Here is a 16,074-nt window from a genome sequence, read left to right as displayed (position 1 = left end):
CAATCTGAGGCAGAGAGCAGTGGGAAGCTCTGAACTTACCTCCTCAGAAGCTGGAGCCCCGAATTGGACTTTTGCGGACCATGTCTGTTTCGCGCTGAATCTGAACGGGTGAACGCGGTGGTAAAGGGTGAAATGCCGGTAAATTGGGCGTAAGTTGAGTCAATTTAAATGCATGCAAATACATTTAAATTGCTGTCATGCCCATTTCGGGCATGGTCCCGATCGTGGCCATTTCAGGCGCTTGGTAAAGGGAGAACGGGCGCAGAGGCAGTCGCGGATCGCACTACTCGCCTCACGTCCGACTTTACCAAGTTTTCGCACCCGAAAACGGGCACAACCTGATGGCAAAATTGGGCCCATAGTTTAACAAATTAGTAAATAGAGTGTAGTGGCAGGAAACAGACTGAATAAGACAGGAGTCATGTTTCAAGGTAAACAGGATATTGTACTCCATTGGATATATATTTTAAATTAGTGTATGGCCCTGACTAGAGAAATGTTTATTTTTATTGTTGACGCAGATTAAGTGGATTGAAGAACAGAAATATTTTTTCTTGGGAACTGCATATATTCTGCAAGGACCTTCATGGCTACAATACATTAATACATAATTAAATAAAGTTTAAGCAGATCATGTTTGACATTTCTAATGCTAAACCAATACTTGTAAATGATCAACAGAACGTCAGAATAATGACCAATGCAGAAAGCTATAATACACTGCAGGTGCACTTATGGAACTCTGTCAGAAAGAAACTCCTCCAATAAGATAAAAGCTTACATTGCGCTACTGCATCATATCTGGCAGTGGAAATGACTAGACACAATATAGTTAAACATTGATTTTTGTTGAAATGTAGAAGATTATAAAAATGACTCAGAACACTATCCTCAGCGCCAATTCAGTCAAGAGCACTTCTTTAACCTCAACTGCTTTAGCTGCATCAATTGACAGTAACAACAAAAAGAAAACACTATAAATCTGCAGATACGTTTAAAGCACAGTAAGTAAAATCTATTGAAATCAATTGTGCAAACTATAGGTCAGTTTCAGCAAGAATGTCACAGAAAGTCATCAAAATTGTTTATGCTGTACATAGTGCATACTTAATGAATTGGAAAATTAAACTCGTGTCTGAAAGCTTACAAATGTAATTCAGAAAAATTGGAATTATTGCGATGAGGCTTTATTGTAAAGGAACAAATGAAGCAAAGTTACAGAATGGCAATATCATGTAGCTACTTCTGCTCTACATCATCATTCAAGCTTTTTCATTCTCTGAAGGGGAACTGTGTGCTCTCAACACATATAACAGAGAAACAAGATTTTTTCAATCCATCTCTTTTCTGTTATTTTCTCCTCTCTGGGGAATTACAGGCGGCAGGTGTTCTTTAGCAACCATATCCAAGTTGCCAGTATTCAATCTGTGATTGGTACTAGTCCATTTGATCACAGCAAAGAAACGGACGGACTAGGATTGAGCCCGGGTCTCTGGTGCTGTGAGGCAGCAGTGCTAACCACTGTTCCACCTGCAGTATTTTGCCACTTTACTGCCAGACTCTATGACCGGTGTCCCGAATTTGCATAGTAACGCTCAAGTCTTTCAAACTGTATTTGCAATGCAAAGGCGCTTCTCTGCAGTCACCTGCGTGTTTGATTTGATTTGTCACATTTATTGGGATACAGTGAAAAGCATCGCCTCCTGCGCGCTACGCAAAGCGCACCATTCATAGAGTACATAAAGAAGAAGACAAATAAATCAACAAAATCAGGATTTACAATCATCAGGTAAAGAAAATCAAGTTTATTTATATGTGAACCATTGTGTTGAGCCATGAATAAAAGCCCATGTGCCAATGAATATGAACGTCCAAGCAAATATAAAAGCTGAAGAACAGCACATGGGTTATATGTGCCTATATAATATATTGTGCCAAGGGACGGTAGCAACCAACCACTCCCCTCTTACCCACACCAATTTGCTGTGGTGAACAAAATGAGCCCTTATTTGAGCTCTTACTGTATATTACTACTTTTGTCTGGAAGGAATAACAATGCCTTTATGCTGCTTACCCAGTTGGAAGGAGAACATTGACCATTCTGATCATAAATATTTTCCAAATAAAAAAAAATTCAGGGAAAAAAAACAAACAGCTTTGTTTCCACTTTAATTGTGCAAATATTTTCTCTTCCTCACTTCAAAGATAATGTCTGGATGTCACTTAATTTCTGGAAAAAAGTGCTCTTCTTTCTCCCACTGACAAACTTGAAAGAATTTTTTAAAAAAATAGACATTAATCCCTCAAACAGAAAATCTGAGCTAATTAATACAGCAACAGGCTTTGGCGATCCTCTTTAGGTGAGATGATTGTTTTGCAAAACATTCTTTATTATTTAAACTGAGTTCATTAATAAAGCCAACATCACAAATAACATTACAGCTTCAAATCCTGTACTGTAGCAGTATAGGCCTCATCTAAGAACTCATATCCAATGTTATCCATTGTTAACACTTTTCCCAAGTTAATTTCCTTGAAGGTGCATCGATTTCACCTTAAAATAATGAGATAAATTTCCCAATGTATAATCTTTAAAAATATTCATATTCTCCCCCCTTTATGTCCTCATTTGCAGCAGCCTGGAACATCCAAGACTAGTTACAAATTTCACCTGATGGAAGGTCGTGCCTAAAGGATCCCGCATCCTGAGTTTTGATTGCAACTCTTCTTCTGAAGTAACCATTTGGGAAACAATAAATGAACACTTGTCCAACATTATCATAGAAATCATAGAAACCCTACAGTACAGAAAGAGGCCATTCGGCCCATCGAGTCTGCACCGACCACAAACCCACCCAGGCCCTAGCCCCCTATCCCTACATATTTTACCCGCTAATCCCTCTAACCTACGCATCTCAGGACACTAAGGGGAATTTTTAGCATGGCCAATCAACCTAACCCGCACATCTTTGGACTGTGGGAGGAAACCGGAGCACCCGGAGAAAACCCACACAGACACGAGGAGAATGTGCAAACTCCACACAGACAGTGACCCGAGCTGGGAATCGAACCCGGGACCCTGGAGCTGTGAAGCAGCAGTGCTAACCATTGTGCTACCGTGCCGCCCCTTGTGCTACCGTGCCGCCCCTTGTGCTACCGTGCCGCCCCTTGTGCTACCGTGCCGCCCCATTAAGATGAGGACCAAAGACCGGGAGTCTGATTAATTCAAGTGAGTACAACAGTGTGCCTCTAAGAGGTCCTTACAGCGCACTCCCTCATTCACACAACTTCTACTGCTAGATTGCAAATCACTTCCAACTTACACCCAAATATAAAAACCACAGGAATAATAAGCTTTTTTTCCATTTAGGAATGTTTTAATGTGGACCAGTAAATTGTCAACTTTTGCATCTGCTACCTACGTTTTGAGTCCTAATTGGACATTAAAATTTTTTTTAACCAGTTATAACAAAAGCTGTTAATTTTATAGTCAGTCTTGATAACAATATAGTGTCAACAGTTTAGGTACACAAACAAATCCATTCAAGACAAAATGAGATGCAAACAGCAAAAAGCATTCATGATATGCAGGCATTAAGCCTAGTTTTAGTCACTCACCACACTTGTAAAGAGAAAAAAAAGCAAGGATTCAAAGAACAAAGAGAAATAAATATATATATTTATATAGTTCAAAGCCAGAGATTACTGTTAAAAGGCTAAATTTAATTATTGCAGGTTAAATAAATTTGTTCAGGGAATGTACAAACAAGGAGCAGAAGTAGGCATTCAACCCCTCAAACCTGCTGCTCCAAAGAGCATCTAATTTTCTTTAAATGCTTAAATAAATTCATTCCATGAATGTATACAGAGAACATTGTGCAGGTCCTAAGAATTAGCTGGAAGCATTACAAGTTAAAACTGGACTGAAAGAGTACTTTTCCCCATATCTAGGCATAAACACATGTAAATAGCTGCTTTCCAAAACAACAAACACAGATTCAGCGAAACAAACAGCTAATTAGTGCATTGAAAATGGTTAGCTCAAATAACTTTCCAAACAGCGCAATGAATGCGAATATGCTTGCAATTTCAAATGTGATAGTGTAAATTAGAATACTAAACTCAGGAAAAATGGTAAGTGAAGGTACAAATAGCGTGACAGTTTCTTCTCCTCAGGTACTTTTCCCTACAAATAACCTTCATTTCCTTAGATTAGAAAAACTGTACCCTCAAACCCTCTGCCCTTGCAAACTACCACTATCTGCAATCTCCCTTTCCTCATCAAAATCCATGAACATGTTCTCATGTCCCAAATTTGGGTCCACCTTACTTTTCACCCTTTGCCACAGCATTGAAATTAACTCAAATCAAAGTCAGATCACATCCTCAATCATTCGATTTGATTTATTGTCACATGTATCAGTATACAGTGAAGTATTGTTTCTTGCGCACTATACAGACAAAGCATACCGTTCATAGAGAAGGAAAGGAGAGAATGCAGAATGTAGTGTTACAGTCATAGCAAGATCAACTTATTGCAAAGCAGGTCCATTCAAAAGTCTGATGGCAGCAGGGAAGACGCTGTTCTTGTGTCGGTTGGTATCTGTCCTCAGACTTTTGTATCTTTTTCCCGATGGGAGGTGGTGAAAGACAGTACGTCTGGGGTGCGTGGGATTGTTAATTATGCTGGCTACTTTTCTGAGGCAGCTGGAAGTGTAGACAGTGTCAATGGGTGGGAGGCTGGTTTGAGTGATAGACTGGGCTTCGTTCACGACCCTTTGTAGTTTCTTGCGGTCTTGGACAGAGCAGTAGCCTTACAAAGCTGTGAGACAACCAGAAAGAATGCTTTCTATGGTGCATCTCTAAAGGTTGGTGCGAGCTGTAGTGGACATGCCAAATTTCCTTAGTCTTCTAAGAAGGTAGCGGCGTTGGTGGTTTTCTTAACGATAGTGTTGGTATGGAGGGACAAACACAGGTTGTTGGTGATCTCGACATCTAAAAACTTGAAGCTCTCGACCATTTCTACTTCGTCCCCATTGATGAAACAGGGGCATATCCTTATAATCATGGTGTGTTTACCCTCTTCAACCACTTGAACTTCAGACATCATCAACTACATCCTCCTCCTCTAAAGCCTCTCTTCCATTGGCCAGCTCAATGAAACTTCCCTCACTTGTTTGCACTCTTACCTATTCCGTCACAGCTGACACACATCTAGCATTGGCTGTTCTTTCCTCATCTCATTATCCCAGATATACATTTGTCCACCTCCACATGACTCTGATTTACCTTTATCCTTCTTATGCACATGCTTCCCATTGGAAAATGAAAACATTGGGTCAGGCTGCACATCCATGCTGAAAATGCTGAGTTCTACATCTTTACCACCTCTTCCAACCCTTCCACTGTATTGTGGTCAGATTACTGGTTTGACATCCAGTTTTCGACAATATGTAATTTGTCATAAACATTGGAAAGACAAAAACATCACTTTTGGTCTCAACCATGATCTGTACCACTGCCACCGATTCAATTTGGCATTACTCCTTGAAAAGAATTGCACTAGTTGAATGAAGGGTAAATGGATTTTTAATAGTGTACCAAGTTCTTAATTACTGTTAAATAGCCTCATTGACTCTGAAAGGCTAATCTGAAAAATGTCAAATTTCTCCACTGTGCTAAAAAGATCCACAAATTTAAGATTAGAATTTAAAAAAATATTTCAGCTTCTAAATTAATCTCAAGTGTATTTCTCATTTATTTTGTTCTCTGTAAAGAAGTAACTAAAACTGAAAAGTTCAGTTCATTTCACTTCCTGGCTTGCTGTCTGTGAGAATACTTGAATAGTGGTGAGAATGTGGAACTCATTACCACAGGGAGTGGCTGAAGTGAAATAAAGATGCATTTAAGGGGAAGCTAGACAAGCACAAGGGTGAAGGAAATGGAAAGTTACAATGATAGATCTGGATGAGGAAAGATGGGAGTAGGCTCAACTAGTTGGGTTGAATGGCCTGTTCCATGTCATATAACCCATCTAATCCTAAGTACTTTTGCAATTGGGTTTACATCCTCCTTGACAACATCATTGTTGCTGGACTCCTGTAGATCTTTTGACTCTGTACCAGATTCAAACTGACATCAGGAAAGAGGAAACCGATGGCAAAGAGATAGTCAAGATCTGTGTGGGCAGCAAATGCTAGTTTGCCACTGAACATGAAATTTGGGTCATTTTCCCTGTGATATTCACAATCTGTAAAACATTATTTCCTGCAAAACAGGCTCACTATTTCGGTGAATTGATAACCATTTTGGTGAAACAATACAATTTAAAAAAAAATTCAATCATGGGGCCTGGATGTTGCTGGCAAGGTCATATTTATAGCCCATCTCTAGTTGCCCTCGAGAAGGTTGTGGTGAGTTGCCTTCTTAGGAGGACGGACACCATAAAATAAATATTAATACATTGGGAAAAATAATAGAACCGATATCTATTATAAAATTGCTTATCTAATTCTTTGCATACATCTCCACTGTAAAAGTGTTTCTTCTGTCTTTCTCAGTATGAAAAGGAAAATCTTTAGCCACAAACCAAGCAAAATGAATCCCTCAACAGGAATCATTTGTAATTCCAATGGAAGGAAATAACAAAAACAGCTGGTCTTATTGAAACCTCCCAAAAAGCACAAAGCAAAAATCGTCAGAATCTCAATCTGCCACTTGAACTCTCGTTTCTCCAAATGCAAATTCATGAAGGAATTAAACTACTGATTTTAAAAAAATCAAAATGCCACTGTCTGTGTTTCTTCAGAGCAGAAGTAAGATTTGTATTTAAGAAAGGCAGATACACAGGCTCACTCAGTACTGGGACTGCCAGATTAGTAGATTTCCTGAACAGATCCATTCTCAGGAAATCAGCTGATCTGCAGAGTCCAGTGTTGTGTGTGTTTGTGCACCCACTTGAAACACTTTGCAGCAGTTGAGCAGTAAATTCAGATGTTGACAGTATTTCTCCTCTGTAACTCACCCCACTCATCAATTAGTTCCTGTATCGGCTGTTAAATTAGAGCTGGCCGTCAGCCTCTGAATACAGCAATGCTGGGCCCCTGATAAAGAGTGCCGAGATTTGCAGTGTGTGTTGAGCAAAGCAAGGGTTCAGAGTTGTGAAATGTTTTTAATTATTGCTATCCATTGATTTTGCTTCCATGGCAGCATTGGTGCAAATTGGAAAGGAACTAATCAATATTACTCTGGATATAAAAACACCAAATCCAATCTAGTCTGCCTTTATTGGCATCGGCCAGAGGTTTTGTTGTCAACCAAACATGAATCAATCAAGTCTGCACACGTTTACCAGTCACTAACAAGAGGTCGACGAAACATTTTAAAGAGTGCAATCACATAACTATTAGCTGATGAGTTTACTTAAAAGCACAGCTTATGTCTGAATTACGGTTTCAGAGCTAATATTCCAATACAGATTTTTTAAGGGTTAAATGAAACATGATTGATTTTCAACTCTGTCAAAACTGATCTTTCACTTGCAGCAACAAAATCAACGCTTTCCCTTGTCAACATCCAGCAATGTACTTCAACTCATATGCTCAAATAATCAGTAACATTTATTTTTAACTGGAGAAGCTGCAAACTTGGAAGATATTTCCCCTTCCCCAATTTGAAATAGCACTTTGTTACAAATATTAAAATGCAAACGGATTACTATTCAATAATATGTTATATATTGGTATTTCTTGTCAAAATTAACGCAGCAACTTTTGTATTTTGTAAAATTAACCTTTGAAAATGAAACTTGATCTGGGGTTAACAAAGTAATGGTAAGCAGCCTGGATTCTGGCTCAACTTCAAAACTTATTTTTGCAAAATAAATCAAACTAAATAACTGTGGACAGGAATGAAGGAAACAAATCCTCTAAGTTTTTCAGCAAATTTTAATCCACGGTTGTTGTATCACTCCCGATTGAATCATCCACCCCAAACCTAAACCTGCAAAGACGGCTCTCAAAATCAAGTTAACGGAGAGGTTTTGTTACCAGTCAGTGGGCTCAGCTGATTGTATAATCTTTTTCAGTGGAATTTTTGAAGTTTTTTTCTTTTGGTCAAATCAATCATTTTCATCTTCAGCGGGGTAATGTTTTTGGACTAGTGAACTTAATACATCTAAAGTGACACTAAACACCGATTCTGATGTAACATAAACTAAATACAGAAGTTTACTCAAAAATTTCTCAATTTTCTAAAATCATATGTATAAAAAAATCCATCAACCCACACTCGCCGATCCCTCATGTCATTGGATCTAAGAATTGGAAAAAAGTGTAGTCTTTTGCTGTAAAGGGATTAGTCTACAAGGATAATTGGACCAAGGAATGCTGCCATAATTCAGTTCAATTTTGACGCCAAATACTCTATGATTATTCCTTAATATATCAACAAAGTTTAGGGCAGTAAAGATTTTTTCAGGCATAATTGAGACACTGTTTGAATGTACTTACAGCACAACAAATCTTATTACCACTTTTAAATGGAGATAAAAGAAGAAAAGAAAAATTACTTTTAATTTATATGAGCCCAGGATGTCACAAAGCACTTCATAGCCAAGGATGTTCTGTGTTTCATTTCTGCCACCAAGTATGCCCTGCTCTCACAATGACCAGTACCAGTTTCACAAAAACATGTCTGGTTGTAGATTTAAAGCAAAAATGGTGCTTACCTATTGTACTTGGCTGGTAAAACGCCTCTCCCAGAACAGATGTTCCCCATTCTGTTTTCAGACAGATTTGCATTGGGATGTTGGCATATTTCCCAGGCTTGAGTGACCGTTGTGAAAGGCGGAACAAAGCCAAAGATGGGTTTCTGATCACTGCTGTTTTGCACCGATTCTGTGCTGTAGAGATAAATGGGCTCCTTGCCTGCAACGTGGGCTCCTGCTGCCCCACTGGTAGCTCTGCAGTAACCCCTGTTGACTTGCTCCTGTTTGATGACTCCAGGAGTAATCAATTCAATGTAGCTGTCTTGTTCTTGTTTCACTTCCATGGGGGCAATGATTGCAGCTGGAAGAGGGGCCCAAATATTCTCCTTGCTCTCAAAAGGCCTACCTTCTGAAGTTGGCCAGGGAGCAGTACACTCTTCAATTGTCTGCAGATCCACCAGACCGTCCTTGAGCAGTGGAGGCTCAGAGGACAGAGGCGACGGCAAACCTGACCCCTCATCTCCACAGAAAGCAGTCAGGCTCCAGGGACTGCCTTGCTGTTTTTCTTCCCTTGGAGATGAGAAGAACTCAAGATCAGGCAGAAAGTCCACTGAGCTGCCATCCTCGAGGACCCCCAGTAGATCATCCTCACAACCACTTGGGTACAGGCCGACAACATCTGTGTCACTCTTTACTCTATTCCCTGCATCCTGCAACTCATTCAGGGCAGCAAGGCTCTGTTCCAACTCAGACAGGTCACTGGCTGCCTGGCAAAGGTGCTCCTGTTGGCCACTAGCTCCATTTGTGATCCCAACTCCATCAAGTTGCTGCTTGTTACCATTGTTGCTGTCATGTGGTCGGAACTGCATTATGGACCCAGGCATGGCTGTCACCATCTCCCCACCTTCCATTACTCCTTCACAGTCTTTCAGACTGCCACTCCTTTCACTTAGGCCAGCAACTACATTCCAGATTTGTTTTCCTGGTTTCATTTTCTCATCTTCTGCCAAATTCGCCATCACCAAGCTGGGCACTCACAGCACAATCTGCAACAAAGAAAATGACATTTCAGCTGGAGCGCTTAACATCACAAAATAAACCGAGAAAATTAAATGAGCATTAGCTGTCAGCATCTTCCAAAAGACTTCAAACTGTCTCCAGTCTTTTGCAAACATACATGCCAATCTCAGATGTAAATTCAATTTCCCACTAATCACTATGCAGTCTGAAAAATCAATAACACAATTCCACTCCATCTATTATAACCTCTGACTTGTAAGGAACAGAACTGATATTTCCCTGCAATAGCAGTAAAATTGCTTTCGTGAAATAATTCTCTCCTTGACCTCCCTGCAGCCCCTGCATTGTGGCCTGTGGAAGCCCAAAATTCCATTCCTGAGAGCCCCCTTCCTTATTTACATGCTGTCTGTCAGCAATATCCCCCACAGCCATGGAGCCAATGTCCACATCTATGCGCGTCACCTTTAAAAAATTACAAACATTCAAACCTGTATTCTTTACTGCAATATTGGGAGAATCGAAATCCAAACTGCAATATAATGATGGTAATAATTTTCACAATAAATTATTGAAATTCTTTTCCCAACAGTGTTTTCTGTCTGGTGAACAGTTTGGTCTATATGTATAGCATCTCAGCACAAAACAGAAAATATCTGAGTGACTAAACTATTTTTAAAAATTTAACTAGGTTTCACACCACTTCCAAATCCCCGATCAAAGCAACTATGTTGATAGAATATTGGTCTGAACCAGCAACCATATTTAACGAACAACATAAAGGAAGTTCTTCAAGTTACTTTGGGTAATAGCTCAACACCAAGTGTTTACTATTGAATTTAAATGTCACTGCGTCAGTCACCTGCAATGGGAAACAATGCTGTGGTTAATTTAGGTTATAATGTTTCTTAATTGTCTGGGATGGTCAATGTTAACTTTTCTATTCTATCTTACCATTCTGTACCTAGCAAATAATCTACAAATAGATACTGGTGCCAAAATATTTATCTATAGCTATTGGAACAATTTTATCATCATCTATTGGTGTCTGCCAGTGTATTTTTAAACAATCCCCTATGCTCCATTCTCTGTGTTGTGGTCTCCTTACTTATGGCTCTTTGATTTTCTGATTACATTTCTATGTACTATCTAAATTTGCATTTCCTAACAAGACACTTTTGTCTATCGCTGTAAATTATTTAGCTTTTGCTTTAATAGGCAACTGGGAGCATTAGCTAACAAATACTAATAAAACATGACTGAAAAAATATCTAACTCCCTCTCAAGAAATGCCCCTTGCATGGTGGCACAGTGGTTAGCTGCCTCACAGGTCCAGGGACCCGGGTTCGATTCCCGACTTGGGTCAATGTCTGTGTGCAGTTTGCACATTTTCCCCGTGTTTGCATGTGTTTTCTCCGGGTGCTCCAGTTTCCTTCCACAGTCCGAAGATGTGAGGGTTAGGTTGATTGGACATGCTAAATTAATCCTTAGTGTTCTGGGGTATGATAGGTTAGCAGGATTAGCAGGGTAACTAAGTGGGGATAGAGCCTGGGTGGGATTGTTGTCGGTGCAGATTTGATGGGCCAAATAGCCTCCTTCTGCACTGTCGGGTTTCTCTATGAATTGTATGAAACAAAACATTTTTAATGAATTTCAAAACAAACCTATTCAGAAGAGAGCATGCCTATCATGTGAGAATAACCCTTAATTTTTCAATTTAGCCACTATTAAAATGTCAAAATATTGAAATGGTAAAATTCCAAAATGAAGAGAGCATAATATTTGAAATGGGGGGGGGGGGAGAGAGAGAGAGGAGAGAGAGAGAGAAAAAGAGGGGAGAGAAAGCGAGAGAAGAGAGTATTGTATGTTTCTTGCCCAGAGACTCAGTCCTGGCATTGAACTTTGATTACCAAGACATTTACTGAGTGATTTTCACAGCCAACATTCAGCTTTGACGAAGGGTCATCTTGACATGAAACATTGGCTCTATTCCCTCTCCACATATGCTGTCAGAACCTGCTGAGTTTCTCCAGCATTTCCTGTTTTTATTTTGGAAAATGCTGCCCACAGTGCAAGGAGATTTCAAAGTTTGACAGGAGACCCTTCTCTGTGGCTCAAATGCTGCCAATAGCTCTGCGCCCTGGCACCTTTTTCCAGATTTTTCAAGATGGTGCCAGAGCATGGCGACTTCGTGCAAGCTGCGCCCAGTTCTATCTTTTACTCTTGCTCTATGCCTCTAAAACTTTACAACACTACATTCTGCACTCCTTGTCTATGAACGGTATGCTTTGTATAGCACGCAAGAAACAATACTTTTCACTGTACACTAATACATGGGACAATAATAAATCAAATCAAAAACCTGTCGCACTAACAATGCACACATTAAATGACAGAAGCCCAAGGGGGAGGGGGGGTGATTACTAACTGCCAAAGGAAGGCACAATCCCAAAAATGCCTTAAGAAAGAAGTGAATTCACTCTAGATGATGTCAGTCGGTGGGGGCTGGTTAGCTCAGTGATTCTCTCTCTCTCTCCTTCTGTCCATAAACTTTATTATTCTATGAATTAGTATCCCGCTCATTTCACCAATTTGTGAAACAAGTGCCTGCACTCCTCCCTCTGGGTATCAGGTTTTGCTGCACCGTCTTTGGAGGGACATTGACAGGAGGAGGAGGAGGAGGAGGAGGAGGGACTGCCTGCCCCCACACCCCCCCCCCCCCCCCCAGCCCAGCCCAGCCCAGGTGTGAAACTTGCCTCTGTTGGTATTTCTCCACCACCAGCACCTCCGGGGCCGAGGCCTGGACGCAGAGCAGGGGGCTGCTCTCTCTCTCCCTCCCCCTTCCCCTTGATCGCAGCCTCCGAACCCAGTGACAGCCCAGCGGCACCCGCCTGCTTTACCGGCCGCCCTCAGTCCCCCGCAGACCTCATGTCGCCGCTTGGCTTCCCCGCGGCGCCGGACAGTCGATTCCTCTCTCTCTCTCTTCGTCGCCGCTCGCCTCTCCTTTTAGATCCTAAAATGTCCTCCTCCCTTCAACAGCCTCTCAGCCCTGGGGACGCGCGCGCACACGGAGGGGGCGGGGGAGGTGGTGGGGCGCGCGCACGGGGGCTGGGGGGGGGGGAGAAGAGGGCGCGCGCGCGCACGGTACCAGTGCCCAACGCGCGCGCGCCCACACCCGCGCATCCAATCACCCAGCACGTCCCCTAACGCGGGGGAACCAGCGGCCTCGGGGACGTCAGCACGTCAGCGGATTTAAAGCCGGATCCCTCCTCCCAACGCAAAACAAAATCCAAACATCCTAAACGCCTTCAATCTGTAAAGCAAAACCCTTACGTTTGACGATCCGCTGTTGATATTGGATTAGGGGAACGATTGAGACAGCAGCGGATTAAAGTTGGACACCTCAAAATAGTTGACATGTCAAAAACTTTCTGCTGAAGGGAGGCCACTTTACGACATGTATCCACCGGATTCAGCAAATACATTTGCAATGTGCAACTTTCACCGTCCGTCCCCCCCGTCCTGCCCACCCCTCCCCTCCCCTCCCCTTCCATTACTGTATTTCCATGGTATTAGCCAAGTTTTTGCTCTATGACTATATGTGTCTACGAGTTTAGGGAGTTGGGGGGGGGGGGGGGGGTTTGTTGTTTAAGAGACGTGTACACCCGGCACCCAAAAAATAAAGATCAAAAACTTCCGCTGCGAGGGAGACGGCAAAGAAATCGAGAAGCCAAAAAAAAAGAGACAGGGGGGGAAAAAAGCAAACCCACTTCCGCAACAATCAAAATAAATAATCCCTGTCAATAACTCAATCTTGAGTCGAGGCCTGGGCGCCCCACAGTCACGTCAAATAGATCCGACCCCCCTTCAGGAAGAAATGGCAACGACAAGAATGTAACCATTTATTCAGAGATAGATCTCAGCCTCCCTCCCCCCCGCACACACACACAGTGGGTGTGCAACAGTTTGCTGTGGGCTCAGCTGTCAACACAGCCGCCGTTTTGATTTACTTTGCACACAATACTGATTTCCCAACTTACGGCCACGAACATTCGCTGCTGCTGCTGCTGCAATATAAAATCCTCAGCGAGAGCTGTGTCCGACTATTAATCCATTTCCACAGGATCCCCAAACGTCCTGGAGGAGCAGCGGGCGCTGAGTGAAGTTGTGCACAGAGCTCTCTCTCTCTCTCTTTCCCCTCTGTGCATTCAGCCACTGCGCAGCTACTGGACTCTAGGTGGAGCAAGCAATCAGGCAGATTTGCTGCAAATCGTTTTGTCAATCGCAACTGCAAAATGTCACTTTCCGCCTCCATGAAAAAAAAGAGAAAATGCACATCTACTCTTTGCCGGTTGTCACTGTTGGCCCAACACTCAGAAACTCTCCCAACACCACACTTTGTTTCCCCCAAGTTGCTGATTAAGTGAACATTTGCTGGAACTGGATCATCACAAATGTAAAATTGAGTTGCGTCAGAGAATGTGCTCATTCCCTTATCTATTTCTCTGCTGGTTCCATGTTTCAATTTCTCTTTCTGTCAATCTGCTGTCGAGCCTCAAGTCACCTTCCCACCCCCCCTTATCTTTCCTACTTCCCCTTTGGGTGACTATGGCATGTTGTAGTTGGTGAAGAAAGGAAGCACCGATGGCTGCAAGCAGCATTTGGGCTGAGGGTGGTGGGGGATTTGAGGCTTTTGCTGTCTCTCTTTCCATCTTAATTTCCCTTTCTAACTATTCAGCTACTCACCATATCTCTTCCATTTTGAACTACATGTTGGGCTTCCATATCCCCTTTCCTCCTTACTGCACTTACCAATCATTTCAGCCTAAACCTCAATCCTCTCCAACAGAAGGGTCGGCGGCTAAAGGCCCCATCAGAGGCTCCATCAATCCCAACCTCGGCAAGTTTCCCTTTTTTCCTACCCCCCCCCCCCCCCCCACTTCCCGTCAGTTCCTTCAAAGAAACTTTGTTTTCTTTCATTGAGTAAAGACATTTATTTATTTGTGCAATTTGTCTGCACCTCTCTCTTAGAACTACCTCCGAAATAGTAAATGGAAGCCAGCCATTTGGCTCAATTAGTCTGTGTATTTTCCACATGAGCAATAGACCTCATCACAGGTGCCTGTTCTGCTCTAATACTCCTTTAATTTCCTTTCCCTCAATCACCTATTCTTAAATATTAACATGATTTCTGCTTCAGTCCGTAATATGGACATTGCTTTTCACAGCATCACAGTCCTCTCTATAAGTTTCTCCTTCCTTCCGTCTTATAGTTTTTAGATTTGTCAGCTACTGGAAATAGTCTATTTCTATTTGACCTCTTTATCAAGTTCATCATTTCTATCAAATCATGCCTGGATTTATTTTACTGTAACAAAAACAGCTCCAGTTTTTCAAGTTTTTCTTTGTTTCTCCTCCTACCAGATAACATGATCTATATTATTGTCAGCTATGGCTCAGTTGGTAGCACACTCAATTCTAAGCCAACAGGTTATGAGTTTCAGTCCTATTCCAAAGACATGACCACAAGATGTGACACTTCAGTGCAATGCTGGAGACTGGTGCACAGTTAGAAGTGCCATCTTTCAGATGATATGTTAAACTGACACCTTCTGCCCTCACAGGTGACTAAAATATTCTATTCTGTTTCACAGAAGAGCATTTCTCCCTGCTGTCCTGTCCAGTATTTAGTTATCAACTAGTATCACAGAAATAGATTGCCTGATCACAGCCTCCTTTCCGTATGTGGGACATTGTGTGTGCACATTATCTGTTTCTTCAAAAAATATTTTTTGAGATTCTCTCCTTATACTTTCCTTATCTCCTTTCATCTTTACCCGCATTTTTTAAAATCATACCTACAGGTGTGCCCAGTTTTTTTTTTCAATTTTAGCTTGATTTTAAACTCTATTTCTCCATAGAATTCTGAAACATGAAATAGTGTCCTTTTATTTGTTCTGTAACTTTGCAATCTCCCTTTTGAAAATGCCGTAGTGTTGATCTCTAATTTTTCTTTCTATATGAACCTTAAATAATCTGGCCTTGACACCCAGAATGCTGACTCACAATTAACTCATTACCTGTTTACACCCATTTGATTTTTGGATTTTCTTCTTTTGGTTAAACCGCTATTTTGAACATTAAAAAAATCAGTTGCTGAGAAGAAAGTTTGAGTGACAAAAAAATTCAGAAAGTGGTCTGAGTAATTTGTTGGAATCCTGTGGTCAGAATTGCACATTCACAGCCCCCTGTATCTGTCACACAATGTTCTTGAATTTACAATAGTGCCATCTACTCTACTTCCAGAAAGTTGGAGAGGAAAAAAGTGGTGAAATTCAAACTGAAATATG

General features: G+C 41.5%; 1 protein-coding gene across 3 annotated transcripts in view; it reads right to left on the bottom strand.

Annotated features, from left to right (window-relative positions):
• Nucleotides 1-14,117, bottom strand: part of LOC144505095 (glucocorticoid receptor-like) — a 102,276-nt gene extending 88,159 nt beyond the window's left edge. Inside the window, exons 1-2 of one of the 3 annotated variants that reach the window (XM_078230907.1) lie at nt 13,765-14,117; nt 8,729-9,753 (exon numbers count right to left, since the gene is read on the bottom strand). In XM_078230907.1, coding sequence (XP_078087033.1) covers nt 8,729-9,726 — 998 coding nt within the window. In that variant the 5' untranslated portion in view covers nt 9,727-9,753; nt 13,765-14,117. Of the gene's footprint in view, nt 1-8,728; nt 9,754-12,480; nt 12,784-13,764 lie in introns of those variants that run through there. The other 2 variants (XM_078230906.1, XM_078230908.1) reach the window with 2 other exon arrangements.
• Nucleotides 14,118-16,074: the final 1,957 nt, after the last annotated feature.

Source organism: Mustelus asterias, chromosome 16 (assembly GCF_964213995.1).
Source record: "Mustelus asterias chromosome 16, sMusAst1.hap1.1, whole genome shotgun sequence".
Taxonomy (NCBI): Eukaryota; Metazoa; Chordata; class Chondrichthyes; order Carcharhiniformes; family Triakidae; genus Mustelus; species Mustelus asterias.
This window is presented reverse-complemented; position numbering and strand designations above follow the sequence as displayed.